At 40.7% G+C, this 26964-nt stretch overlaps 2 protein-coding genes across 4 annotated transcripts in view; one reads left to right on the forward strand and one right to left on the reverse strand.

Moving 5' to 3' along the window:
- Positions 1-580: 580 nt before the first annotated feature.
- TRAPPC3L (trafficking protein particle complex subunit 3L) overlaps positions 581-26964 on the reverse strand; it is a 64078-nt gene continuing 37694 nt past the window's right edge. For all 3 annotated transcript variants that reach the window (XM_045843719.1, XM_045843721.1, XM_045843720.1), the window contains exons 6-7: positions 9764-9949; positions 581-4372 (exon numbers count right to left, since the gene is read on the reverse strand). In XM_045843719.1, coding sequence (XP_045699675.1) covers positions 4253-4372; positions 9764-9949 — 306 coding nt within the window. In that variant the 3' untranslated portion in view covers positions 581-4252. The remainder of the gene's footprint in view (positions 4373-9763; positions 9950-26964) is intronic.
- CALHM5 (calcium homeostasis modulator family member 5) lies at positions 12196-16344 on the forward strand. The gene is made up of 2 exons (XM_045843717.1): positions 12196-12754; positions 15270-16344. The coding sequence occupies exons 1-2, from the start codon at positions 12215-12217 to the stop codon at positions 15657-15659; spliced, it is 930 nt and encodes a 309-aa protein (XP_045699673.1). The 5' UTR covers positions 12196-12214; the 3' UTR covers positions 15660-16344.

Below are 26964 nucleotides of genomic sequence, written 5' to 3' on the forward strand. Positions count from 1 at the left end.
AAAAGGAGTTTAGAATATAGAATTAAAAGAACTTAGTGACAGATTAGATATAAATAGTAAAAAAGGAGTAGAAAATGGATATGAGGCTTTTAGTTTTTACAACAGGTAATTAACTAGGAAATGAGATATTGAAGGAAAAGAGATTTAGGGGGTGAGAGAATATAGTGAGTTGAATTTTGGGCATTCCAGATATCTGCTTCTGGGACAGCAAGGTGGAGTGACTAGTGGGGAAAGGAACAGACAGGGGAAGCGGGTGGAGAGGAGAGGTTTTCTATGCAAGGGTCACACTATCCAGATGCTGTGTCTATGTTGAGGAATGTGCCAGCCATGAAGGGGAATGAAGGAGATTTAGAATTAATAGCCAACAGAAATATAGGAGAAGAATCAGGATAGAGAACACTCAGGTAAACATTTTAATGTAAGATTGTGCATTTGGAAAACTGGCACTCTTCATCAATTTGAGCAGCTGTAATGAAATCCCATAGGCTTGTTGGCTTAAACAATTTATTTCTCACACCTCTGGAGCCTGAAAAATCCGAGATCAAGATGCTAGCAGATTTTTTGTCTAGTTTGCATATGGCTGCTCTATTGTATCCTCACAGGGGAGAGAGAGAGAGAGACAGAGAGAGAGAGAGATCTTATGTTTTTCTTCTGGAACATTAATCCCATCATAAGGACTCTATCCTTATGACTAAATCTAACTTTAATTTCGTCCCAAAGGTTTCACCTTCAAATAATACCGCATTATGCATCAGGGTTTCAAAATATGAAAACTGGGGGAGACATTCAGTCAGTCCAAAGGACATTCTATCTGCTACATCTTGTTTTCTTAAAGTTTGCCATTGGAAGGATGAGGGGTGCATTGGTGGCCTGTTGGGTACACAGGATCTCACCTCCTGCTGTCTCTTCAATCTACTACAGTGAGGCCAATTCCTCCCTCTGGCCCTGAAATCGCTCTCGGGCAAAGGCCTTCTCCTTACAAAATTCAACATCCCTTCCTCGGCTTTTCTGTGTCATCTAATACCTCTAATCACTCTACTGTATTTGAAACTCTTTTGGCTTCAGCGTCACCACTTTCTCCTACATACATCTCTGACTGAAAGTTTGGTCTTATTTGTGCTCTTCTTTCTTTGCTCCCTTTTGAATGGTGTTTTTCCTCTGGATTCTGTTTTTGCTCTCATATTTTCTCAAGTCCACACTATTCCCAGAGGCTATTGTCTATACCCACCACCTTTACTGGTATCCACATAGTGATCTCCTCTCTTCTGAATCCCTGCAGCTGTTGAGATGTTTCAAAGGCACCTCAAACTCAAAATATTCCAAACTTATTAGCTTCTCTCCTGCACTGACTCTGCCTCCTGTGGGCTCACACTCAGCCTCGCAGGCTGGAGCCATGGCCAGCTCCCTTTACTCACCACCCCTCATCATGATGCACTTAAAAGCACTGGCAAATTTAGCTCGTTTTAATTTCCCATCCATTTCCTCCTTGTCTGTTATCCAATGCCTCACAGGTTGTTGGGAATATTAAGTGCCATAGCACATAGTCACAGTGTCTAGTACCTGATAAAAATCTGAATTGAATTCAAAACCAAGGAAGTAGCATTTCTAGGGGCTTATATAGTTTGGCATGTATAGAACATTGGGAATTCGAATTTTCTCCCTTACGTCATTAAAGTGTAGTGATTCACACACTACACTGAAACAGCAAGTCACTATGGACAGTCTGCTGGCTTGAAAGATGTAGGTCACTAGGAGGCTCCAGAAGTCAGAGGATTGTTCTGACTTTGGAATTCTTGAGTGACTCCTAATGTAATTTAAGTTCTGTTGGAAATAGTTGAAGCAAGGCCCTGACATGTATGAGATTCTTTTTGTTTTGTTTGTTTTTAAAGAGCTCACAGTGCACTAATATCAAATGCCTTCTCTCTATAGAATCTTCCTTTTTTGGGACTTGTGTGCTAGGTACTTGCAAACTTAACTTCCCCTTTTCTCCCTTCTGTAACCTTTTCATCTCTGGGAGGAGGGGAGCTATTGTGAACCTTAATGTCATTTTATTGAGCATTCAACTATGTGCAAATGCAATAATGAACAATTCTCTTTGATATTCTCCAGTATGTTGCAAATTGTTTTTCACATATTTATAATGCAATGAACTTTGTTGCATTACTGTAACAGAAACCCAAACTACTCTCTGAAAGACTACAGTAAATTTATGGGCTCACGTAACAGGCAAGACTTTCTTCACTTCAGTCCAGTCATCCCTGCCCTCTGGTCTGGGGCATGTCATGTCCTGACTGTCTTATATGTGGCTGTCAATGTGGTGGTTTTAAACCAGGAATGAACCACTGTGGCCAGGTGATGACTTCCTCTGAGGTTGTAGCTGTGTTGCTTTATAAAATGGTGAGCACCTGAACAGAACACTGTCATTCTCTCAGAAGGCAGAAAGGTACAGGCAGCCAACAAATTTCCATTACATGAAGCATAATTGAAATAAATGAAATGGACAAGGGAGCAAAGAAGGAAGTAAAGAGGTTGCAGGAAGATTCTAGGCACTTCATACACAGGAAGAAGAGGGAGCTTTGCAGTTACTCATAATAGTCTGTTCCAAATGATGAAGAGATCCAGGCTTCTGATAACTAACAGATGGACTGGAGAGATTTGAGAAGGCAATAAATAAGTGTACAGGCTGCCGAGGGAGGTATTTCTGATTCTTGGCAACTTTAAATAGGTAACAGGCAGGCCTCCTCAGGAAACTGTGTGTGCACCACAATCTGGTGACATCACTTGAAATCACTAAACTATCTGCCCCAAACCTTTCTTTCCCTTTGGCTTTTCCAAGATAACCAAAATCTCTGCATTGATCAACGTTCCAGATTTTACTCCTGGTCTTCTGTAGAACAGGTTTGAAGGTCCTTCCACTGATGCTACAGCTGCCCCTGTGACCCTATTCGCTCCTTAGTACCAACCTCAACGTCCTTCTGAAGAGATAGTTGGGTAAGTGGGGAACAATTTCCCCATAGTCTTCTAAAACCTAAAGAGGTGGATTTTCAGTGGTTACTGATGTCATTTGTTTATTGTCATAATTTTAGATCCTTATCATGTACTATCCTCTCATTTTACAAAGGGAGAAAGAGAGAGATTATACACCTTACCCAAGACCAGCTACTGGTCAGCATCAACTGAGGCCACTACAAACAGAACAGGGCCTCATCTTTAGGCTCCTGAGTCCTAGGTGAGGCCGTCACTACCATAGCACTTACAGCAGTTTTAACTGATGGTGCCATATTAATTGTAACTTTTACTTTTAATTTGATTTCTCTGCAGAATCCAGTAAAGTCGGGACTACCATATAGGTTTTCGTTGTACACTGATGGTCTGGTGAAGATTATTGTTTATTTAATCCAGTAATTTTGAATTTTAAGTATGTTCTGGTCACAAACAAAATATACTCTATCAGGTTTTTAGGTGATAAAAATGATAGTAAAAATTATAACTGAATAAAACTTGAGATAAGAAAACATTCTCAAAGAACATCATTGACTTCTCATTGTAGTGATTTTCTGGCCTCACCATCAGTAATATTTCATGAGGAAAGGAAAGAATTAGGTTAATGTCAGCCATCTAAAAATTAAATAAATTAAATGAATTAAAATTGTTACTTTTAAATGTTACAGAATTAGCATCCAAATAAATAGTATTGCCCTGTTGATTACAAATCAAGTGTAGCTCCAGAAAGCTGAAGTTATAAGCCAAGCCAATATTGGAGAAAAATCCCATTTTTTTCATAACTATGAAAGATTGGTACAAATGGAGCTATTTCCACAGAGAATGCAATGTACAGGACCTAGAAACTGTGAGTAGTGGACTCTCTATTGTATCATTTCACCCATTTCTTCATATGAGAAGAGATAACTATACCAATTGTATAGGTGACAATATTTTTTTTGTTACCACAAATAAATGAAATGAATAGACCCTCTTATGCTGGACTACGTAGTATGTGCTACTCATGTTTTCTATCTTATAAGGAGTTATTTGTATATGAAATCTTGACATGAGATTGAAACTGGGTGATTTAAAAGCAAAAGGGGAAAAACAGCCTCATATCCTGGTGCACGGCATTTCAAATTTCTGGCTGATTTATAATCCTTTTAAAGCCCATGCTATTAAGCAACTCAAAATTCCAGTGGCTGTACTTGTTTAGCTACCACTAACTCCTCAGCTAGTCAGCCTGAGGCATTTTGCATGCTATTTTTCATTTTTTCCGTCTGTATTTTTTCTCATCTGGCTTTTTCAGGAATGTTATTCCTATTTCTGTTACACTGTCGCCTTTTAGTCTGTCTTGCAAGAATGCAACATCAGCATCCAAATGAACCTAGGAAACAAAAAAAAATTTATGTCATTTGAGTTAAAGGAAAAAAACTCACTACATTTTTGTCTCTTTTTAGAAGCTGACTTTCCTTATGGAATTATAAAAAAGAGCTTGCTTTGTAGATGAAGAGCCCTTGACTGTGTGTCTTCCCCAGATGGTCTGGCTGTGTGAGCTCCATGCTGTGTGTCTGCAAAGAGATGGGCAGTCCAGGCCAGGCCCAACATGGAGGCCTCTGGGGCAAACCCAGGGATGTGGGCCCATGCCAAGTTTTGCTCACCGACTCGCATTATGAATCCATCTCAATAAGAATACGGATTCCCAACTCAATGATAGCTTTGACCCAATGTGCCTTGCAAGCAGAATTTCCAAGAATAAAAGAATTCTCTCCAACCATCTTGCCATCAATATTTAAGCCCTAGCTAAATAGCATATCACTTGCCCTAACAATATTTAGCAATCACTTATGGCTTTGACAGATTTGAAGAAATACAGACTAAATAAATTATGAATATAAAACTAAAGATTGAAAATACGGACATGAATATTTGATACTGAGGCCCTCTTTTCCTTTGTAAAGCATAGCCCATTTCCCAGACATTTAAGTAAGCCCAAAGGGCTAACTTCTCTGTTCATCAAAATATATTCACATAAGAGCAGCATGGTATTGCTGACCTACTCTCATTAGATACCACTCAGCTATTTTAAGTGATTGGGAGTAAAGGAAATGAATAAGAGAAAGTATCCAATATAAGCAAATACTAATAAGTGGAAAAGCTTAGGCCTACTAAGCAATTAATTAATATAATTAATTAATTATAATCTTACCTGACTCATTCCCCTCTCTCACTAAGAATTCCTTGGCCAACCAGCCTGTATTTGTGAAACCACAGACCTTGGTAGGCCAAGTTACTTGGATCAAACAGGGTACACAAACCATACCTTTGTGAGCCCACCACCCCATAGGAGGGTATAGATGGCACATTAAAATATGGAAGATAAATTCACACTTTTTCCTTATAAGATCTTTTTTTGTCTTTGTCAAAATTTAACAGGAAATTAATTAAAATAACAAGAAGACTACATTGAATCTTTTTGGATATTTGGGCCCACATATGATCTGATGCCTATGTGTTATTCTGCATATATAGCCAACAATTATCCATGAGAGATGAAGACTTCTTTATCTTTAACTTGGTTTTCTTTCTCTCCTTTCTTTTTCTTTCTTCCTTCCCCCCTCCCCCTCTCTCTCCCTCTCTCTCTCTCTCTTTCTTTCTCCTCATCCCATAAACTGCCAGAACTCTACCTTACTTCAATTCATGGCCATTGATTTTAGGGCAAGCTTTAGAAAATGGTAAGGTATAAATGTCGAATTTGGTGGGGCGGAGGGAATTGGGGGGAAAATATGAACAACTGTAATTGAACAACAATAAAATAATTTAAATTTAAAAAAGAAATGTGGAATTTATTGGTGGCTGATACATTATTTCTACTGCTTTACTCTTTTGGATTACCTGTAATTATGTCCTTCCCCAATCATCACAAATAATTGAAATTATATGCATGCCCCATTACTGGTAAACCAGTACATGCCTGGCCTTGGGCTACAATCTGGTCTCACTATTCCAAACAGCTATGCTTCTGGAAAAATGAGACTCCCTTGATTATTACCTATGCTAAGCTGCTCGTGGGCTGTCAATCTTTGACAGAATGTCTTCTCCCTTCATTTCCCCAAAACAGCAAAAGCTGTTTGCGGGACCATGGACATTCCTGACCTTTTGGTCCCTAAATGTTGTGAATATTTTTCAGACTTGTTTTATTCAACCTCTACTGTACTTGGTCTTGCTACTCATTCCCTTTTGTTGAAAGATTCTCTTTCCTGGTATTTTCCCTAGCTCTGGTTGCCCCTTCTTGGTATCCTTTACTGCCTTGATTTTCTCTCTTTAACTTAGTTTGTTTCATTGCTTCGTAGAGTTCCATCTGTGACTTTTTTTTACTCAAACCTCTCTATAGATGCTCTTTGAGAGTTTCCATGCCCTTCAGCCCACATGTCTCTGTGACCTCCAGATATGGGTAACAACCGCTTAGTGTGTCATCACTGGTGTGTGGAGACACATCGGTCCCAGCAACTGCCTAAATGAACTTCTCACTTTGTCTCTCCTGTCCCCAGAGGTACATCTCCTGGTTTTGCTTTCTTGGTTAAACATACAACCATCCCAATAGATTGCTCAGAAACCTAAAAATCATTCCTGAGTCTTTTTCTCAACCTGCCCCTTTAGTCAACTGATTACCCAATCTTAAGTCTGCTCTACCTTCTTAATGTTGTTGAAATTGGTCTTGTCTCCACTCCTACCACCAGGGCTTTATCTGGTTTATCTTGAGGTTACTAGGATCAGCTTCCCAGCTGCTCCCCCTTCCCTCCTTAATTTCTCCTCCTGTCCATGTTCACTTGTTGACAAAGAATGAGATTTTTAAAACACAAATTTCAACTTCCAGCTAAGATGGAGGTGTAGGTAGATACACTTTGCTTCCTTGCACAACCAAAGAAGGACAACAACCAATTTAAAAAGAAAAAACCTCCAGAACTGCCAGAAAATTGAACTGTATTATAGTCCAGAACCAAGAAGTTATAGAAGAAACATTCATCCAGATTGGTAGGAGAGGCAGAGATAGGCAGCCAGTGCAGAGAGGATGATTGGCAAGGTGGCAGCTGGCAGAGAAGATGGCGAGGTAGTGACTAGTGGACCCAGAAGTCCCACATCCACATGTAGATAACTAGGGAGGAACAACTGGGGAGGGAGACAGACTGTACAAAATAGGGTTCCAGTGCAGAAGAATAAAGACTCAAATCCTCTGGCTGTAAAAATCTGTGGGTGTTGTGGCAGTGAGTGAAACTCCCAGTCTCACAGGAGTGTCTGTCTGGAGGGCTCTACAGGGTCCTAAAGTGTACACAAACCCATCTACCCAGGAATCAGCACCAAAAAGGCACAATTCACTTGTGGGTAGCAGGGGAAGTGTCTGAAAGTGTGGCAAGAGCCAAGCAAGCGGCACTGTTCCCTCTCTGATTCCTCCCCCACAGACAGTGCCACAGTGCAGTCATGTGGGTTACCCCACCCTGGCAAGTACCTAAGGCTCCACCCCTTACAATGTAACAGGTGCACTGAGACAAAGAAACATGGCCCAAATGAAAGAACAGATCAAAACTCCAGAAAAAAAGAACTAAGTTATGAGGAGATAGCCAACCTATCAGATGCAGAGTTCAAAACACTGGTAATTAGCATGCTCACAGAAAAGATTAAGTATGGCCACAAAATAAAGGAACAAGTGAAGAATATGTAAAGCAAAATAAAGAAAAGTATACAGGGAACCAACAGTGAAGCAAAGGAAACCAGGACTGAACAGAAGGAGGAAATAAACATTGAACTGGAACAAAATGAAGAAACAAAATTCAAAAAAATAGGAAGAGGCTTAGGCACCTCTGGTACAACTTAAAACGTTCAAACATCTGAATAGTAGTACTGGAAGGAGAAGAGGAAGAGCAAGAAATCAAAAACTTATTTGAACAAATAATGAAGGAAAACTTCTTCAACCTGGCGAAGAAAATAAACATGGAAATCCAGGAAGCTCAGAGAGTCCCAAAGAAGTTGGAGCCAAGGAAGCACACACCAAGACACAACATAATTAAACTACCCAAGATTAAAGATAAGGAGAGAATCATAAAAGTAGCAAGAGAAAAGGAGACAGTTACCTACTAAGGAGTTCCCAAAAGAATATCAGCTGATTTCTCAAAAGAAACCTTGCAGGCAAGAAGGGGCTGGAAACGAGTATTCAAAGTCATGAAAGGCAAGGGTCTACATCCAAGATTACTTTCTCCAGCAAAGCTATCATTTAGAATGGAAGGGCAGACAAAGTGCTTTCCAGATAAGGTCAAGTTAAAGTTGTTCATCATCACCAAACCTATAGTATATGAAATGTTGAAGGGACTTATCTAAGAAAAAGAAGTAAATCAAAAATATGAAGAGTAAAGTGACAACAAAGACAACTATCAACAGCTAAACCTAAAAATCAAAAACAAAAAGAACTAAGAAAACAGAACAGGAACTGAATCAAAGAAATAGAGATCACAAGGAGGATTATCAGCAGAGAGGGAGAAAATAGAGGAAAAGGCACAGGGGATAAGAAGTATAATTAGTAGGTAAAATAGACAGTGGGAGGTTGAGAATAGTATAGGAAATGGAGAAGCCAAAGAACTTATATGTACGACCCATGGCAATAAACTAAGGAGAGAGAAATGATGGAGGGGAGAGGGTTGCAGGGCAGAGGGGATAAAGGGGAGAAAAATGGGACAACTCTAATAGCATAATGAATACAATATACTTGAAGTAAAATAAAACATAAATTTCAAAATATCATTCACCTGCTTATAAAACTATAATGGATCTCTGCTGTTTTCAATACAAAAATCTAATTCCCAACTTGTCATGTGAATCCCTTTATATATCAGGCCTTTGTAGAAAATTTATATCTCCTTTCCCACGATGAACCCTCTTTCAATCTACATGTCAGTCATACTAAACTAATTCAAGTTCCTTGTTTCTTGAAGGAAATATTTTTTGTGCCTCTGGACATGCTGCTCCTTCTACCTGGAATATTATTCCCCCTGCTTCTCTTACCCAAGGCCTTCACCTCACCTAATTTCTTTCTATCCTTCAGATGCCAGATCAGAGTTTTTCTAGGAAGTCTTTCCTGACCTTCCATCCACCCCAACCCAGGTCCTCCTGTAGTCTTTAGTCACACTGCTTTATACGTTTGATTTCTCTATAGGACAGAACTTTTGTGAAAGGCACCAGCTTTGCCTTGCTCATCTTTGCAAGTTCAGCGCCTGACTCTTAGCAGGTGCTAATAATTGCCTTAATTAAGTCGTTAACCAAGGGTAATGTAGGTGTGGAAGCCAGGCTCCAAAGTGGCCTGCAATGATCCCTGCCTCCTGTTGTTCACGCCCTAAGGTGTCCCCTCCCACTGTGTACCAGGGTTGGCAGCACCTACTGTGTTTGGATGGACTGAGAAGCCTCTTTAGCAAGGAGGAACTTCATGAAGCCTCTAGCCCACTGCCAGCAAGGCACTGAGGCTGTGTGAGTGGGCATGAAAAGTATCAACAGATTCTCTAGTCTGTCAGGTTCAGAGACCGTAGCCCTGACCAACAGCTTGACTGCATGAGTATCAAGCTGCGAAAATCTCTCAGCCGCAACCTCCCTGCTAAGCTGCGCCCACATCTCTGATCCTTAGACGCTATGTGAGATAATAAACCCTGGTTGTTTAAGCTGCTGTATTCCGGAGTGATTTGTTACCCAGTGCTAGATAACAAATGTAACCAGCAAAATGAAGTAGGCACTTTACCATTTCCAGGGCACCTCTGATAATGCCACAGAGTAAATTGCAGTAGCACAGAGAGGTCCGCCCAGCAGGGAGCTCTTCCACAAACTCCACCAGAGGATTCTTGTCTAGAATCAGGGAAAATTCATTTCTGCTTGAATTGTTACAGGCCACACTTGGTGTGATTCCCAAGTACATCTTGAAAGCAACCTAACGAAAGAGAGAGAAAAATTACAAAAGCTTGCTCTAGAACAAATGTCTATGAATACAGCAGCCAAATGCCCTGTTCCGGGCAGTGCTGAGTAACGGTGAAACTCCTGGAGTGCACATCAGGAAGTCCGGGCTCACACCTGGCTTTGAAACGTACTGATGCTGTGACTAGTGTAAGTCTTAAATCCTCTTATTTTTATGGAACTACACTGGGCTATCTTAAGGGACTAGTTTCTGAGGACACAATATAACTTTCCAAAAGAGTTAAGCATTATTTCCTAAAATCTTTTTCAAAAATAAATGTCCTTTAGGAAGGCAGGAGATTGAAATATGACTAATTATCAACATGTTAGTATGAATTAGGACAATATATTTGTCACATTAGTAAACAACAAGATTTAGAAGGGACACATCTTCCATATCATCAATGATAAAGCGAAGGACGCTACAGGAAGCTTAGACTGAGAAGTGTGTTTGGGAAAATGGGGTTGTCACATGACTAAGGATGGCAAGTCGAGGATAAGGAGCAAGGGTTTGGTGGTGAGAAGCACAAAATGAGTCATTAAGTAACTTCTCAAACGGTCTCCTGTTTTACAGGGCTCAAAAATGTTTACAACATAGACGTGGAGGGAACCTTGAAGATTATTTCTGTTTCATACCCATTTTCACAAATGAGTAAACTGGGGGTTCGGAGAGGTAAAAGTACACGGTCAAGGTTGCCCTAAACCCTGGTTCCGTGGCTCCCAGTCCAAGGCCCTTTCTTTTCACAATACGCACAGACATGGGATATGAGGTTTGTTCGTGGGCATGTGGCAGCTTGATGGGTTACTGTCTTCAGGTGCCTTAATTAACTTAATTTTAAAAGTAACACCAGTGTAGGAGGAAAAATAGAAATAATTTCCTTCATTATTTCTAATTAGAAGTACCTCTAATTAAGGCTCTTCATTCATTCACTCACTCATTCAATACTCAGTGAACACTGCCTGTCTAGCACAGTACCTGGCACGCAGTGTGAGTTCAGTAACTGACTTTGACAGCACGTTTGAACCCAGGATACAAGTTCATAAAATGTAGTTCCTGCTTCATAAGAACTTATAGTTAAAAGGGGGCTACAGACATTAGGCAAAGAACTGCAATGGTGTAGTAAGCCCTGCAGTACATTGTTATATATGGGGTAAGGTAGAAGTAGGTTTACAATTGTGAGTATGTGAAACGCAGACTTTATTCTTATATTATTATTTATTAATTAGTGCATTGTTTTCCATGTGAATAACTGCAAACCTCCTTTGCCCCACTCTGTATTATGAAACAATCCTGGAAATAATCACAGAGGAAGAAACTTCTACCCTGTTCGCGAATACTGAGTGAGACTTTGTCAGGTGAACAAAGTGGGGGTGAGTGGGGATTTCTAGGTAGAGGGAGCATGTCATGGGCATGGAAAACCATGATAAGGCTCATGGGAGGCTGGCACTTATCAGCCTGTGGGCCGAGGAGAGGCCCAAAGCCGTGAGTAAGCTAAGGCAGAATTAAATTTCTGTGTTAGAGGAAGCTCCTCACGTGTCAGCTGGGAGGGTGGATTCAGGATCGGGGTGGGCTGGGCATGAGGCCAAAGGCAGAGATACCCATGAAGAGATCACTGTCAGAGCCCAGGAAAGAACTGATGAGGACTCTCCGCATTTTCTCTTTTATTCAAAACTCAAAGGCTACCTAAACTTTTTCATATACATTTCTAATAGCCCACCCCTGAAATTCATTTCAAATCTCTGACACTAGCCAGCTTTAAGGGATATAAAGTGAATCTTCCACCCCTCAAGTACCAAGAGGTAGGGGGGGAAAAAACCAGCACAAAACTCCAGGCTTGGAGATTGATTTGGCTCCTGACCAACTGGCAGAAACACATTTCTGGCGGTGTCGATTTCTCTGGCTGGAAAATTCCTAGGCCTTTTTTTGTCTGAGTGAGAATTTCTTTCAGATTTTCTATGCATGGAAATAACATAAAAATGGAGGCTCTGCCCTGTGAAGTTAATTCTCAGTGTCTTGGCCCTAGTTTCACAGCCCAGCACTCAGCAGTAGGAGGCATTGTTTGAGCAGGATTGGGAAATATTCATTCCTCAGGAATGACCCTGTTTCCTTATCTGTCTGAATTCGGTCTGAGAAGGAGGACTGTTGTTCCAGATGAAGGGAGAGCTCCACCCTCGGTGCCGGCCACCACGGCTCTGCCAATAAATAAGGGCAAAGCACTTCCCCTCTTTGTTTATCTCCAAAATGGATGCTTTCAATGGGATTTTAAAGTTCCTCCTGAACCAGAAAACAGTGATTGGCTACAGCTTCATGGCTCTGCTGACTCTGGGAAGTGAGCGGCTCTTTTCCCTCGTGGCATTTAAGTGCCCCTGCAGCAGCGAGAATGTGGTCTATGGGCTGGTTTTCCTTTTTGCTCCTGCCTGGGTTTTACTGATCCTGGGATTCTTTCTGAACAATAGGTCCTGGAGACTCTTCACAGGCTGCTGCGTGAATCCCAGGAAAATCTTCCCCAGAGGCCACAGCTGCCGCTTCTTCTATGTCCTGGGGCAGATCACTCTGAGTTCCTTGGTGGCTCCAATGATGTGGCTGTCTGTGGCTTTGCTCAATGGGACTTTCTACGAATGTGCCATGAGCGGGACGAAAAGTTCAAGACTCCTGGCACTGATTTGCAACCACAGGCCCAAAGAATGCTGGGAAGAGCTTCACAAAGTGACCTGTGGCCAAACCAGCATGACAGCCACAGACAATGAAGAGCTGAAACTGTCCCTGCAAGCCCAGTCTCAGGTAAAAAAAAGAACCCTCTTGCCTTCTCCTACCAGCTTGAAGTATTCTCCTAGTTCTCTTTCCAGCCCAGGCTGAGTCTGAATCCTGCTAGAACACTTTGATACAAATGAAATTGGAGCGTGATGCAGTGTGAATGAAGGCAATCTCAGGGGAAGCTTTTAGGGGCTGGATGGCTCAGTAAAATTGCTGATTGAATTGTCTTTTGCATTTCCAAAAAGAAAATAGCCTCTGGGTTTTGTGTGTTCGTAAATACTTAAGTACATTAAAACTATCTTTCGGAGTTGACTTTATAAATAATGTATGACATAAGTTAGAATTGAGTGTTAAAGACAGCACTGTGATTAGAAATTACTGCTTTTTATTAATTATTTATTTTTAAACCAGTTTCTGAGAAAAAAACCCCACAAATACAGCATTGGTCTATTAAAATATAGCGGAACCAAATACGCTAATAATACTTTGCACAAAGTTGTGTGTAATATAGTTAATACCAAGATTCCCTTGATTGATTTCTGGCAGCTTCTATCTCTATGTGTAAATATTGCCAGGTTTGAGAAAATTTTCCCAAATAATGTAAAAATTGCCAGTCTTCAAATAGCGTTCAGTGAAAAGCAATCATATTCTCTGGGGAGGGCATGTGCTATGCTTTTTGTGCTACCCAGCTGAAGAAGTCTTACATGACTTAAGAAGCTAAAGATTTTGGGCATTATTTCATTTAACAGAAGGAAATGATAGAGTTACCCAACTGACATAGGGAAGTGGCTTGCCATCCTTGCAGGGACATGAGCACAAATCCAGATGTGAAACCTTACCCTGGCCTCCAAAAAGGCTGAGTTCCTACTTGTGAGTAGAAGGAAACGCATTCCCCAAACCAAAGCCAAGCAATAAGAGTAGATAAACAGATCCACAATTGCTCAGCAATGCTACTTGTTTCAGAATAAATGCATGGAAAATAGTACCATTTCGTTTTCTCAATAAGAACTTACCTTTACAACAACACATCAAGGCTACGTCTGTTTTTTAAAATCATGCATTCCAAAGCTAGTTGGCAGTGCTGTCATGTACTTTCCATAAACCAATAAACCCAAACATGCCCAAAGTCTTTTGTGTGATGCATAAAGCACATCTTAGATAAGAACTTGCCAGGCTCCCAGACATCTTCCTTCTTTTGTTGAAGGAAGGCATTAATTATGAGGGTTATGACACATTGAATGATTTATAACTTATGTCCCCGGGCACCAGGCTCCATTCAGTTAGTGCCAGGTCCAAACACTCATCCACGCATGTGAGCTTTTCTTCTCTAAACACAAACACAAGGAAACCCTGCACCTGCCGTCATAGCTTAGCCGGGCACACGGGCCTGTTTACTTTTCGGCAGAATGAAATGGACCTGGAGCTGACACCTAGGGGCGGGTGCACGAGAGATGTGGACAAGGAGAGCTGTATCAACAGCAGGTGTTCGCAGTGGTCCAGATAAGCAGGAGAAACAAACAGTCCAGACTACTAGTTGGCATGTGGGCGGGGCTAAAACAAGTGTTCCATCCCTGGGTGGGATGAAGACACAAGCAATCCAGCTTGGTGGTGCTCCTTTTCTAAGGAGAGTAGAGTGTAGTAGCAGGTCAAACCCTTGCAGATATTTTTTCCTATTTTCAAATAGGCCCTCCTGCTGAGAACACGAAGGGTCATTTTACTGAAATGTCAAGAGAAAGTTGAAAAGAGCTCTGTTGGTTGTCCAAATATGAAATCCACTCCAATAGTTAAAAATGTAATTAGAACAACAAAGAAGTTTAGTAGATAACTTCAACTGTTCAGACTTCTGTTTTTAATATTCAGAGGGGAAAAAACCCAGATGAACCAGCATGTCCTCAGAGGGAAGTTTCTTTTTTCTAAATATCAAAATGTAGAACCAGTAGCCCCGAAGGTGGAAATGACTGCAACTGTTTCCTCAGCCAGGGTTTTAATTCTTACAGTTTCAGTTTCCTTATTGTATTATGTCTGTTTCATTGTGTCATGGATGAAGAGTAATGATATTTCCCTCAGAAAGCATTGCTTCTCCCTGCAAACAATAGAACTTGAAAAATACCAGTCACTAGGCATGTGTACACATTTTTCAGTGCTTAAAAACATGTGGCTGAGGAACCGGTCTTTTGCTCAAATGACCACATATACCCACACACAGACTTTTTTCCTCTGATAGCTAATGGTATTTGAATGTTTGGTTTATCTGATTGGGGGATAATCTATACTTTTTGCTTTTTTCTATTTGCCTGCCATCTGTTTATTTCTTTGCATGCCAGCAATGATGAGTAAGTAGAATGGAGATAATTAGGGAAACTCTAACTGCCTTTGACTGTTAAAAAAAAAAGTGTTGTTAAAATAAAAGATGAAGCATTTCAACTGAGATATGGCCATGGCTGTGGTTTTAATTTAGCCATATGCTTCTCAGTCATATCACCCCAGCTCCCTGAGAAGTGGCTTTGCTTTTACCTGTCCTGAATATTTCTTTCTTTCCAAGATTCTAGGATGGTGCCTGATTTGTTCAGCATCTTTCTTCTCTCTGCTCACCACTTGTTATGCTCGCTGCCGATCTAAAGTTAGCTACCTGCAGCTGAATTTTTGGAAGACGTATGCACAAAGGGAGAAGGAGCAGTTGGATAATGCATTCCTGGACTATGCCAGCAAGCTGAGTGAGAGAAACCTGAAGTGCTTCTTTGAAAACAAGAGGCCAGAAGTCTTCCCCATGCCTACCTTTGCTTCCTGGGAGGCTGCTTCAGGGCTGCATTCTTTCGACCAAAGCCAGCAATACTACAGCACCCTCCATAAGGTGGTGGAGGATGGCCTGGAACTTAGCCCTGAGGAAGATGAGACCACAATGGTCCTTGTGGGTAGCACTCATGATGTGTAGCTCATTGGCCATCGCTGACTCATGGCGTCCAAGGGCACATACCTTCTGACATATTCTTACTGTATCAACAGCAAACTCAATCTGTGTTTTCTCACATTTTGTGTTTACAAGATGGTAACAAAGGGAAGCAGCTTTGCAGCTCCCAAGTACTGACAGTGTCAGGATGTGCTCAGACTGATGCTGAGTGACTGGTAAAGGACATTGGCAAAGGTGCTTTTGCACTGGCTCGGGGTTGGGCTCAGTCTCTTCAAGTTCTAAGATTTTATGAATGGCTAGAAGACTCATGCAGCAAGGTCTGCCACTCTGTGTAAATATTGGTCATGGCATCTCGGGGCAGAAGTGGCAACTTTTGAGCAAGCCAATTACTCTCAGCAGACTTCTCTACACAGTGGGGTCGGCAGTGTGGTCAGCAGCAGACCTTGTCCTATAAATCCAGCCTACTGCTCTTCAAAGCTGTATGAAGTTCTACCACTCAAAATGCATTTCCTCAGAATCTGAAGACACCAGTTCTCAAAGATGATACATTGAAATCATATAATGCCTAAAATTCAGACCTTTTCACAACTTTCCAAAGTACGATGAAGGTTTGCACCTGCAGGCAGGGTTGTATTATGACTTTTGTGGGCTCTGGGTACTTTTGCCCTTGTGGATCCCTTGCTCCATTAAAATACACATACACACACCAGTATATATTCATGACTGTATTGCTATAAAGACAAATATATTTGTATAATGGACAAATATTATATGTTAAACCATTGTTTTCAACAAAAAATGTTCATTCATTTCCCTTAGGTTTTCCTAATTTTTTAAAACTATTTTTTAAAATGTCTTAAAATTTATTCTCAGAGACAGGGAAGGGAGAGAGAGAAACATTGATGTGGGAGAGAAACATCAATCTGTTGTGTTTCGCATGTCCCCATCTGGGGACCCGTCCTGCAACCCAGGTGTGTGCCCTGACAGGCAATCGAACCAGTGGCCTTTCTTTTTGCACACCAGCACTCAATCCACTGAGCCATGCCTGCCTTATACTAAAATATTTTTTTCAATGAAAAAGGTACATTTATTTTCATCAGATTTTATTTTTCTATATAGTTTCTTTTTATATTTTTGAATTTATTTTCTTCAGATTTAAAAATATATTAAAGATACTTTTGTGGGCACCTACCAGTGTCACGGGCACACTGCTTACTGTACTGAGTGGGTCAGTCAGTCTGCACTGGAGGTCTGGGAAACAGATCAAAGCAGTGTTGGTATAAAATTGTTTTGCAGTTTTATTTATCAGAAATAATGCAAATTCTGAATTCTTTATGCTGTGGCTCACACCTAATATCATTGAGAGTTCTTGTCTCTTACATGGAGAATCCTGAGGATAAACCAGGTATTACTATGGGACAGTCTCCCAAACTGGGAAAGCTCCCTATAGGTATAAGGCCCTAGAACACATCCTTGGGAACTTGGAGGCATGGGGACAGGTAGGGGTGTGTGTGTGTGTGTGTGTGTGTGTGTGTGTGCGCGTGTGCGCACGTGGGCACGCAAGTGGGAGAGTAGACAGTGGGGACTGTGAGATCCCAATAGTTCAAACAATGTTTGAGTGTCAAACAGTAGTGTGATAAATGTTTAACAAAGGCTCCCCAAAAAAGCTTGATTTGAAGTGCTTACCAATTTCTACGGTGCAATTTCAAGTTACCAAAGTGATGTCACTGAACTCAGAGTTAGGAAGAGATGCTCCCATGAGCTCTCTGTGTTTTTTTAAAAATATATTTTATTGACTATACTATTACAGTTGTCCCATTCCCCCCTCTTTATTCCCCTCTGCCCTGCACACCCCCTCCCACCCACATTCCCCCCCTTTAGTTCATGCTCATGGGTCACAAATATAAGTTCTTTGGCTTCTACATTTCCTATACTATTCTTAACCTCCCCCTGTCTATTTTCTACCTACCATTTATGCTACTTATTCTCTGTACCTTTTCTCCCTCTTTTTTTACTGTTCACATTTTGATCTTCTTTTTCTTAGATAAATCCCTTTAACATTTCATATAATAAGGGCTTGGTGATGATGAACTCCTTTAATTTGACCTTATCTGAGAAGTTCTTTATCTGCCCTTCCATTCTAAATGAAAGCTTTGCTGGATAGAGCAATCTGGGATGTAGTTGCTTGCCTTTCATGACTTGGAATACTTCTTTCCAGCCCCTTGTTGCCTGCAAGGTTTCTTTTGAAAAATCAGCTGATAGTCCAATGGGAAGTCCTTTGTAGGTAACTGTCTCCTTTTCTCTTGCTGCTTTTATGATTCTCTCCTTATCTGTAATCTTGGGTAATGTAATTATGATGTGCCTTGGTGTGTTCCTCCTTGGGTCCAACTTCTTTGGGACTCTCTGAGCTCCCTGAACTTCCTGGAAGTTTATTTCCTTTGCCAGACTGGGAAAGTTCTCCATTATTTTTCCAAATAAGTTTTAAATTTCTTTCTCTACCTCTTCTCCTCTGGCACTTCTATGATTCAGATGTAGGAATATTTAAGTTGTCCTGGAGGTTCCTAAGCCTCTCCTCATTTTTTTGAATTCTTGTTTCTTTATTCTGTTCTGGTTGAATGTTTCTTTCCTTCTCTATTCCAAACCATTGATTTGAGTCCTGGTTTCCTTCCTGTCACTGTTGGATTCCTGTAGATTTTTCTTTATTTCACATAATGCAACCTTTATTTCACATTCATTGCTGCCTGGGTCTTTTTTATGCCATTGAAGTACCCAGTGAGTTCCTAGAGTATCCTGATTACCAGTGTTTTGAACTATACATCTGAATAGGTTAGCTATCTCTTCATTGTATTTTTTCTGGAGCTTTGAACTGTTCTTTCATTTGGGCCATTTTTTTTTGTCTTGGCACACCTGTTATGTAGTAAGGGGCAGAGCCTTAGGTGTTCACCAGGGCGTGGAAACCTATGTCACTGTGTTGTGCTCTCTGCTGGTTTTCAGTCACCCCGCCACCCACAATCAAATTGGGCCCTCCTGGTGCTCATTCCTGGGTGGGAGAGTTTGTGTACATTCTAGGACCCTGTGGATCTCTCCAACGAACTCTCCTATGAGGCTGGGGTTTCTCCTGCTGGTGCCTCGGCCCCCACAGGTATTTTCAGTCAGAGGTTTGAGGCTTTATTTCCCTACGCTGGGGCCCTCGGTTGCGTTGTCTGACTCATTCCCCAGTTGTTCCTCATGGTTTAACTGGACACAAATGTGGGATCACCCAGTCCACCAGCTGCCACCTTGCCATGAGTCCTCTCCACCTGGCTGCCCATCTTCACCCCTCCTACTGGTCTGGGTGAATGTTTCTTCTTTAACTCCTTGGTTGCCAGACTTCCATACAGTTCGATTTTCTGTCAGTTCTGGTTGGTTTTTGTTTTTAAATTTGTTGTTGTCCTTCTTTTTGTTGTAAAAGGAGGAATAGTGTGTCTACTGACACCTCCATGTTGGCCAGAAGTCCTCCCAGGAGCTCTCTTGAGTCAGCATGAACTTTCAAAGAAAGTTCTACAGTGGGCATTTTTTTTTTTTTGCATTTACATTGACTCTAGCCAAATCAACTTCAGAGTATCTTTGGTACATGCAGGGTTTAGTTTAATAAAACCTAACCATAGTGAATTAAACATGGTCCAAAGGCTTCAACAGAGAGATGGAGTCTTATTCTTCTGCCCTTGAATCTGGCCTCAACCAACCAATAGAATGTAGCAGAAGTGAAGCCAGATTATAAAAGTATTACAGCTTATGCCTTGGTCTCATGCAATGTTCAACCTGGTGAGAGCAAGATACCATGTAAAAATTCCCATTACCCCGGGACCCCCAAGCTCTGAAGAAGGAGGGGTGGGAGAGAGAGAAAAAGAAAGAGAGAAACTGACTCTTCACTGGCCCCAACTGTTCCAGTCATTTTAGGTTAAGTGCCAGACATGTGAGTGAAGAACCATTTTGGAAATTCCAGTTTCAGTGGATATGACATGGACAAGAACCAGGAAACCCAAACAACAGACAGACACAAACCCCAAAACTATGGTCCTAGTGAAGCTGTTCTAGGCATCTAGACTTTTAAGCCACCTTATCTGAGGCTACAGACCATATATAGCAGTTCCCACTCAGTCCTGCCTAAATCCCTGACCCAGGAAACCATGAGCTTAAATCAATGTCTGTTATTTTAAACCACCAAATTTGGGGGCACTGTGAAGCAACAGATAGACTAAACACTAATACATAAAAATGAGAATTTTTGTATTAAGAGAGGGAGCTTTTCAGAATTAGAAAATAACTGTTTTTTCAACTCCTAACAAAATTGATCTAGGTAATAAATAATGAATTTTAAACTGCTAGGAGAAAGCATGATGGGTGAGAACCATGCAAGTTGAAACCACTCATCGATCTTGTCATCCCTAAAAATGACACAACTGGAAATTATGTGCCCCCCAATGTGATGCAATGCAAGAGTAAGTACACAGTACAACCTGTGCAATAGTTTCCTTAAAAAAATTAAGTCTGAATGTAATCAACCATTTAGACCTAACTACTGGTTTACAGAAAATATTGGCAAAAGAAAACAAATTAATTAGCACCATGAGGAAGCAACCAAGTGAATCTAGAATATAGAACATTCTATTTGCCATATGACTCAATTTTCCACAGACCAATGGCATAAAAACAGGAGAATAAAAGAGACATAAAAGACATAACAATCAGAAGCAACCTGTGTGCCTTATTTGTATCCTGTTTTAAACAAACACTAAGCCACCACTATGTTCCCATTGCAATTTCCTTAATTCAGTAATAATTTCTAAAAACTCAATTAATTTGCTGGTGCAGCTCAGTTGGTTAGAACTGCAAAACTAAATATCATCCTGCAAAACTAAAGGCCATGGGTTGGATTCCCAGTCAGGACAGAAGCCTGGGTGGAGGGTTCAGTCCTCAGTCCAGTCTTGCACCACACGTAGCCAATAGGTGTTTCTCTCTCACATTGGTGTTTCTTTCCCCTTCTTGCTCCCTCCCTTACCCTCTCTCTAAAACTGATAAGCATGTCATCAGGTAAAGATTTCAAAAAAAACTCAGTGAAGTTTGTGGTAATTCTTGTTTCACCTATTCCTACCCGCTCCTTTCATTTTGTCCTTCCATGCAACCAGAATAGAGTCAATACCTGATTTTTTGACATTTGCAGCCTCTCACCTACAAGGTAAATAGCAAGGACCAGTGGATCTGCATATGCATCCCTTCTGTGGAAACTGCAGGAATAAAGATTGTTCCCTTTCTGTGGCTGCTGCCTTGATTGTTAGATATTCAACCAATCCCACCATTCCCATAGGCTCCCAGCATTCCCATGGGACACTGCCTTAAGGTGCTTACACAAGGTCTGGCTCTGGTTCTAGTGGTCTAGCAGCGACTTCTGACTAAGACTTAATGGAGCCCAAATGTGTACTGAGCCTTAATGAGATTTTAGGAGAGGCGCAAGGGCAAGCTGAGCTGCTGAGGCTGGAGTCTGAGCAAAGAGAGTGACCCCAGAGGGAGGCCTACGTTACTGGTAAGCAAGGCAAGTGCCAGTGTCTTTGAAGTCACTCCTTTTGGGTTTTAATCAAGAGCATTAGGTTAGTTTGGTCCATTTTGTAGGTTGGAACATATGTATTGCAAATGTAAAATGTCATATTTGAATCTGAAATCTGCTTTTAGGCAGCTTCAGATAATATTTTCAATGTTCAATTGTTTGTTAAAATTGAATTACAAAGAAACAATACCTGGGTAGCTGTAGGAGAGACCATATTCTAAATTTTGCTCTTCCACTACAGAAGAAAGGCAGAATTAATGTTCATGAGAGCCTATTATGTGCTGCATTCTTTCCATATGATTTCTACTTAAAATTCACAAGTACACTGGGAAGGAGGTGTTATTGTTTCTATTTTTATAAATAACACTAAAGTTCAAAAAGGTTAAGGTTAAGCAACAGGTAAGAAATAGAGACTGAATTTGCACCCAAATTTATCTGACTCAACTTCCACCATATAAAATGTTGCATGATGGTGGTGTATTCTCAAATACTCATTTAACCATAAGAAGCAGGTTTCTTCATTTTTAAAATCAGAGTGTTACATTAGCACATCTCCGAGTTTCCTTCAACTCTGCTGTTTTACAGCCAGTAGTGCATGGATTACCAGTCACCTGGCTTCTTGCTGTACCCCAGGGAATCAATGTCTATCTCCAAGTTTCGTGGCCACTGTCTGGGGCCCTGAGCTCTTTCCCGTCCTGCACAGCTTTTTCACATTGGATTTCTGGACACTTGGGACAAATATGTTCAAACTATGCTTTTAACTCACTATATCAATAAGGTTAACTTTCTATTTTATTTCCTTATGTAAAAATAATAATTGATTTTAAAAAAAGGAATTTTCAGCAATAGAGATTTCATCAAATATTTAGACAAGTCTCCAAACTTTAATTTTTGTATCTTTCAGCTCCCATATTTCTTAAGTTCTATATGACTCATTATCTTTTTCTAGTTTGAGATGTTCTGATCATATAGCCACACCAATGGCAGAAAAATATCTTTCAAAGGTTTAAATTGTAGTGAAAACAGAAATAAAAATGGAGGAATGTATTAGTTAATTCACCTGGTCACATTCTCTGGATCATTTCAAGGAGGATAAAGTAAAGAAAGTCTAAACTCAGGTGATGTTGAGTAAGTTTGCTTAAGAGCAATCCTTTGGAAGAGTACATAACCTACAAAATGATTACTAATTGCATTGTGACAGTATTTTATTCCTAAATTCAAATTAAAAGGATGCACTTCTATAAAAATAATAATGGTTGCTGATGGAATCAACACTACAAGATTATTACTCCCAGGTGGTTTGTTGGCATTTGTGTCGTGAGAGGAAACATGAGGGATCGTAATCAGTCTTTAAAAGGCTTGCTTCCTTAAACAGTTGGTAACTGTGAGTGCATCTCACTAACCCTGTGTATGAAGTCAACAGTTAAAGAAACACACAGTGACAAACTAGTGTTGGGTCAATGTGCATCTTCTTCAGACTCAATGTCCTGGAAGACACAGCTTCTCCCCCCACCTCCTGCCCCAGAGATAAACTGCTATTGGGGTGGGCTTTGTTTCAGTCAAAACTATCCTTTGTTATATCTCTTTAGTGTTTTCCACCTTTTTTTTCCAATGACATTTTATTTTATTTGAAATACTTGAAAGAGTTAAAATGAGAGGTAACTCTGGAAAACTCTGGACTGAGAGTCTGGAGGAGTGGGAGCCCTCACAGGACACCTGACCTCCAACCATTCACCCTAGAGTACCCAGGAACACAGTTTAAAAAAAACCTTGGTCTAGAATTGTGGATGCCCATTATGATCACTTGGGGAACATTTAAGAAGTCCTTTTAATTGCTTAAAGGTAGGATCTGAGCCCTGACAGGGTGATTCAGTTGGTTGAGCATCATCTTGTACACAAAGGTTGCAGGTTCAATCCCCAATAGGGGTGTGTACAAGAGGCAACCAACCAATGTGTTTTCTCACATCAGTGTTTCTCTTTGTCTCTCCCCTTCCTGTCTTCTCTTTCTAAAGTCAACAGGTATGTCTCCAGTAAGAATTTTAAAAAAGAAGGTGGGCTCTGGGCATCAGACTTTGTGGGGGAAACCTCCAGGTTATTATACAGAGCAGAACTGATAACCATTTCCCTGGAGAATAAGAGGTCAGGCCAAGTCTGGACCAAATCTTACTTCTGACACCAACTAAGAAGGACACCAAGCAGGGATGACCCAGAGTTTGGCTGGCCTTTCCAAGGGGTTTCTGAACGCTTATACCCAGGTAGATCTTGCTTTTTCTTTCAGGATTTTGTTTCCCATAGTATTTCCTCAATAGTTTTCATCTCTGGTAAGGATTTTTATTGCAAAAAGTTACATTATGTAATGCTTCCAAAGCTATTGCTATTTTTAGTTTGTGAATAAAAGGGGGGCTATATAACAAACCTGACCAGTTCAGAGGGGCCACATGGCAGGTCTGAGAAGCTCAGTGACAGAAAGTAACCACATAGGATGGTCTGATCCCAAACTCCTAACTGGGCAAGTCATAGTGGGTAGTCATGTCCCAGACATATAGCATCCTTAGCAAAGGTCATTTTTGACCTTCAATGAGTTCTCTTCATTGTTCTTAAGCATCTTAGGTAATGCACCCTTGAAAAGATGGAGTAATTTTCTTTTTGAAGGCACCAGAGCAGAGACCACAGAACTCTCATTATCATCGTGTTCCCCAAATGCCACCTCTATGTCCTGTAATGGTCATTACTAACTACTCTGTACCTGCTGATGTTAAAGGAGTATGTGTTTCTTCATTTGGTTTTTTATCCAGTCTCAAAGCCTTCCCCACTTTGCTTTTCTCCTGCATCCTTAATCTACCACCAATGACTTTCTGTACCTTTTCTTATATCTCTTCTTTTGATTCTAGTGTATAAAATAAGCTGAAAAACTGCCATTCTCTGGAGCATTTTCTCCATCCATTCAGATTTTGCTTTCAGACATAGCCATAAAATTTGGCTCAAATAAACTCTTACAAGACTTTGCTATAGGTTGAACATTCTTTGGTCAAGAAGTCCACACAATTAGATTTGTTTTATAAACCAGTGTCTCATGAGTTTCCTCCAGATAAGTTAAGCAATGGAAACAACACCAAGAATCTGCAATAGAAAGTTAGGATAATTTTTGGCCATTTAAAAAATAGATTTCTTGGGATAACACTGGTTAATAACATTATATGAATTTTAGACTAGCTTGTCATGGGTTCAGATACCTGGAAGACTGAAAACTTTCTCCTGGAACATAATAGTACCAAGAAGACAAGATGCCTATTGAAAGTCCAATTTCCCATAAGTCCTGATCATAATCAGAAGTGGAAGATGAACATTTACAAGAAAGGGAAGATGACTTGTAGAATTTACTGAGAATTGAACCTTCAGAAATACTACTCTGTGATTAGAGGAAACACACAAATGTAGTCATAATAAAAGTTTAAGGGTAATTTTCCTGCTGGTGCCTTGCTTTCTTAGTGGAACCCCACCATAAGTAGTCCATTGAGTTCGACCCAATCGGTCTGCAAGATCTACAGACCCTGCGGCTGTGCATACACTCTCTTCCACAGGAGAAAGCTTCCCACGTGTTTGTTCTTTCACCCCTCGCAGAGGTGCAAAGGGAAACAGTTCAAGTGTGTGGGTGTTTCTATGAGGCGGTTCTTGCCTACTTGGAGAAGAGAATTGAGCTTAAATGGTCATGTTTGTCATAAAAAAATCTTATTTTTAATCATCTATCTGGCAGTGCTTTGGTTCAAATGGTATAATTCTGAAAATATTTTATAAATTGCTTTTGTTGTTAATATTCATGTTTTACATATTAAGAATTTTATAACTACAAAGGATTTTTCTTTCCTTCTAATCTTTCCACTCTCTTTTTCCCCTGCTTAAAAATGCCACTAAGTAGGAAACTGGCCCGACATTCAGCTAGCTGTGATGCCAGCTTCTCTGGAATGCTGTGTGGTGCTGTGCTGTGACTTCCATGGAATTCAATCCCTGCTCATCAAGAGCTCCCACTTATTACAATAACATATGTTGGAAAATGTGGAAAAAGTTCAATAGACTCCTACAGCTGCATTGTGAGTTAACTTTTGAAAAATAATAATTAACAACAAAGAGAAATGTATCTTAGGCTTCATCAGATTGGCTTCTATTGTTCAGTTGAGGGATTAGAAGAAATAGTCATATCCAGAAGGTGTTGAGAATAAGGCACAGATGGTACTTGAACCCTGGTACCCACACCTGTGTCTTCATGCTGAGAACTGCTCAGCATAAAGAAGCCAAATGCTCTCTGTGAACCTGCTCATCATTGGTCCTCTGTTGTTGAGAACCTGCATTTTCAGGTCTGCCAATGCTAAGCCTTCCCCTTGGCTCCCTCCTTCCCTTTCAGCTCCCTGCAGGAGTCACATGTTAAGGAATGCCTGACTCCCAAGTCCAGCCTGGACTCTGAAGACTCTACCACTTTAGTACCTCAGTTTCCCACTTCCATCTTTTGGATGAAGATAGGAGGCACATGCAATAATGGCTAAATTTTCAAACACCTATTGACAAATTATTCTCCTACAACACATGGCAAGATACTAAATATTTTAGGATTAGGCAATCTTTGAAACTAAAAGAGTCACAACTGCTGGTCATCTGAAATAAGCAAAAGGAATGGTAATCACCTTGACCCCCTCCCCACTTCCCACTCTGTGCTGTAGGGATTTCCTGGTAGGCATCTTGGATACAGCACTGAGTTGCCTGAAGTGAAGGAGATTTGAGCTGAGTGGACGTTGCCAGCCTTTGGAATCTGTGTGGGGAGCACAGAGCCCCCTCTCCATGTCCCAGGAGAGGAAGGCGGAGCCAGGGCACAGGATCATCTGCAGAAGCTGACAGCCTGGGGTAGCAGTGATGTGCTCCCAGGCCTGAGGAGGTCAAAGCAGCATGCACAAGTCACATGTTGAGAGGATCATCAGGAAAACCAGCTCTCCACATTAGTGGGAGATTTTAACACAGGGCAGAAATTGTCTAGTAATAAAAATGTTCCAGGTGTCTCTGTGTTGTGACATTCAGGGCACACTTCTTAGTCTAACCCTTAAAGTAAGTTGTGTTTAGGAGGGAGAGGTTTGTGTGTACCTGTGCAGGCATGGGAGGGGGGAAGCAGGTGAAAGGAAACTTTAAAGTTGAGGTTTAAATTTTCATCTGGTAAATGAAAGCTCATTCAAAGGACAGAAAAGAAAGCCTTTCCTTTTGGGCTTTGAATTATGTTGTCAACATAATTCAATTCGAGTGTTGTGCATTGTACTGGGTGCATCACAGTTAGGCTTATATTCAGAATTGTGAAATGTAGTGATTTTTTTATCCTCACCTGAGAAAATTTTTTATTTCTTTTAAGAGAAACATCAGTTGGTTGCCTCCTGTATGTGCCTGAACTGGGGATCGAACCCATAACCTAGGAACATGCCCTGAATGGGAATTGAACCTACAACCTTAGGTTACAGGACGATGCTCCACTCATCTAAGCCTCACTGGCCAGGATAGACAGTGATTTTAGAGAAAGTATTTCGTTTTAAAATGTACATTGTTTGGAAAATTAAAGAAGCCAAACATAATAAGAAAAAAGGGAAAATAAGCTACAGAATCCTAAGGAATAAAACTGTTCTGATTTTAAGAGAGAGAAAAAGACCTAAGATATGCTGACATCTCTGACTTGAATGGCCTGGTTTGAATTCCTTTTCTCTGGGCAGGTGTCTT

This window comes from Phyllostomus hastatus, unplaced genomic scaffold (assembly GCF_019186645.2).
Source record: "Phyllostomus hastatus isolate PE091 unplaced genomic scaffold, TTU_PhHast_1.1 phas_contig_40, whole genome shotgun sequence".
NCBI classification, from domain to species: domain Eukaryota; kingdom Metazoa; phylum Chordata; class Mammalia; order Chiroptera; family Phyllostomidae; genus Phyllostomus; species Phyllostomus hastatus.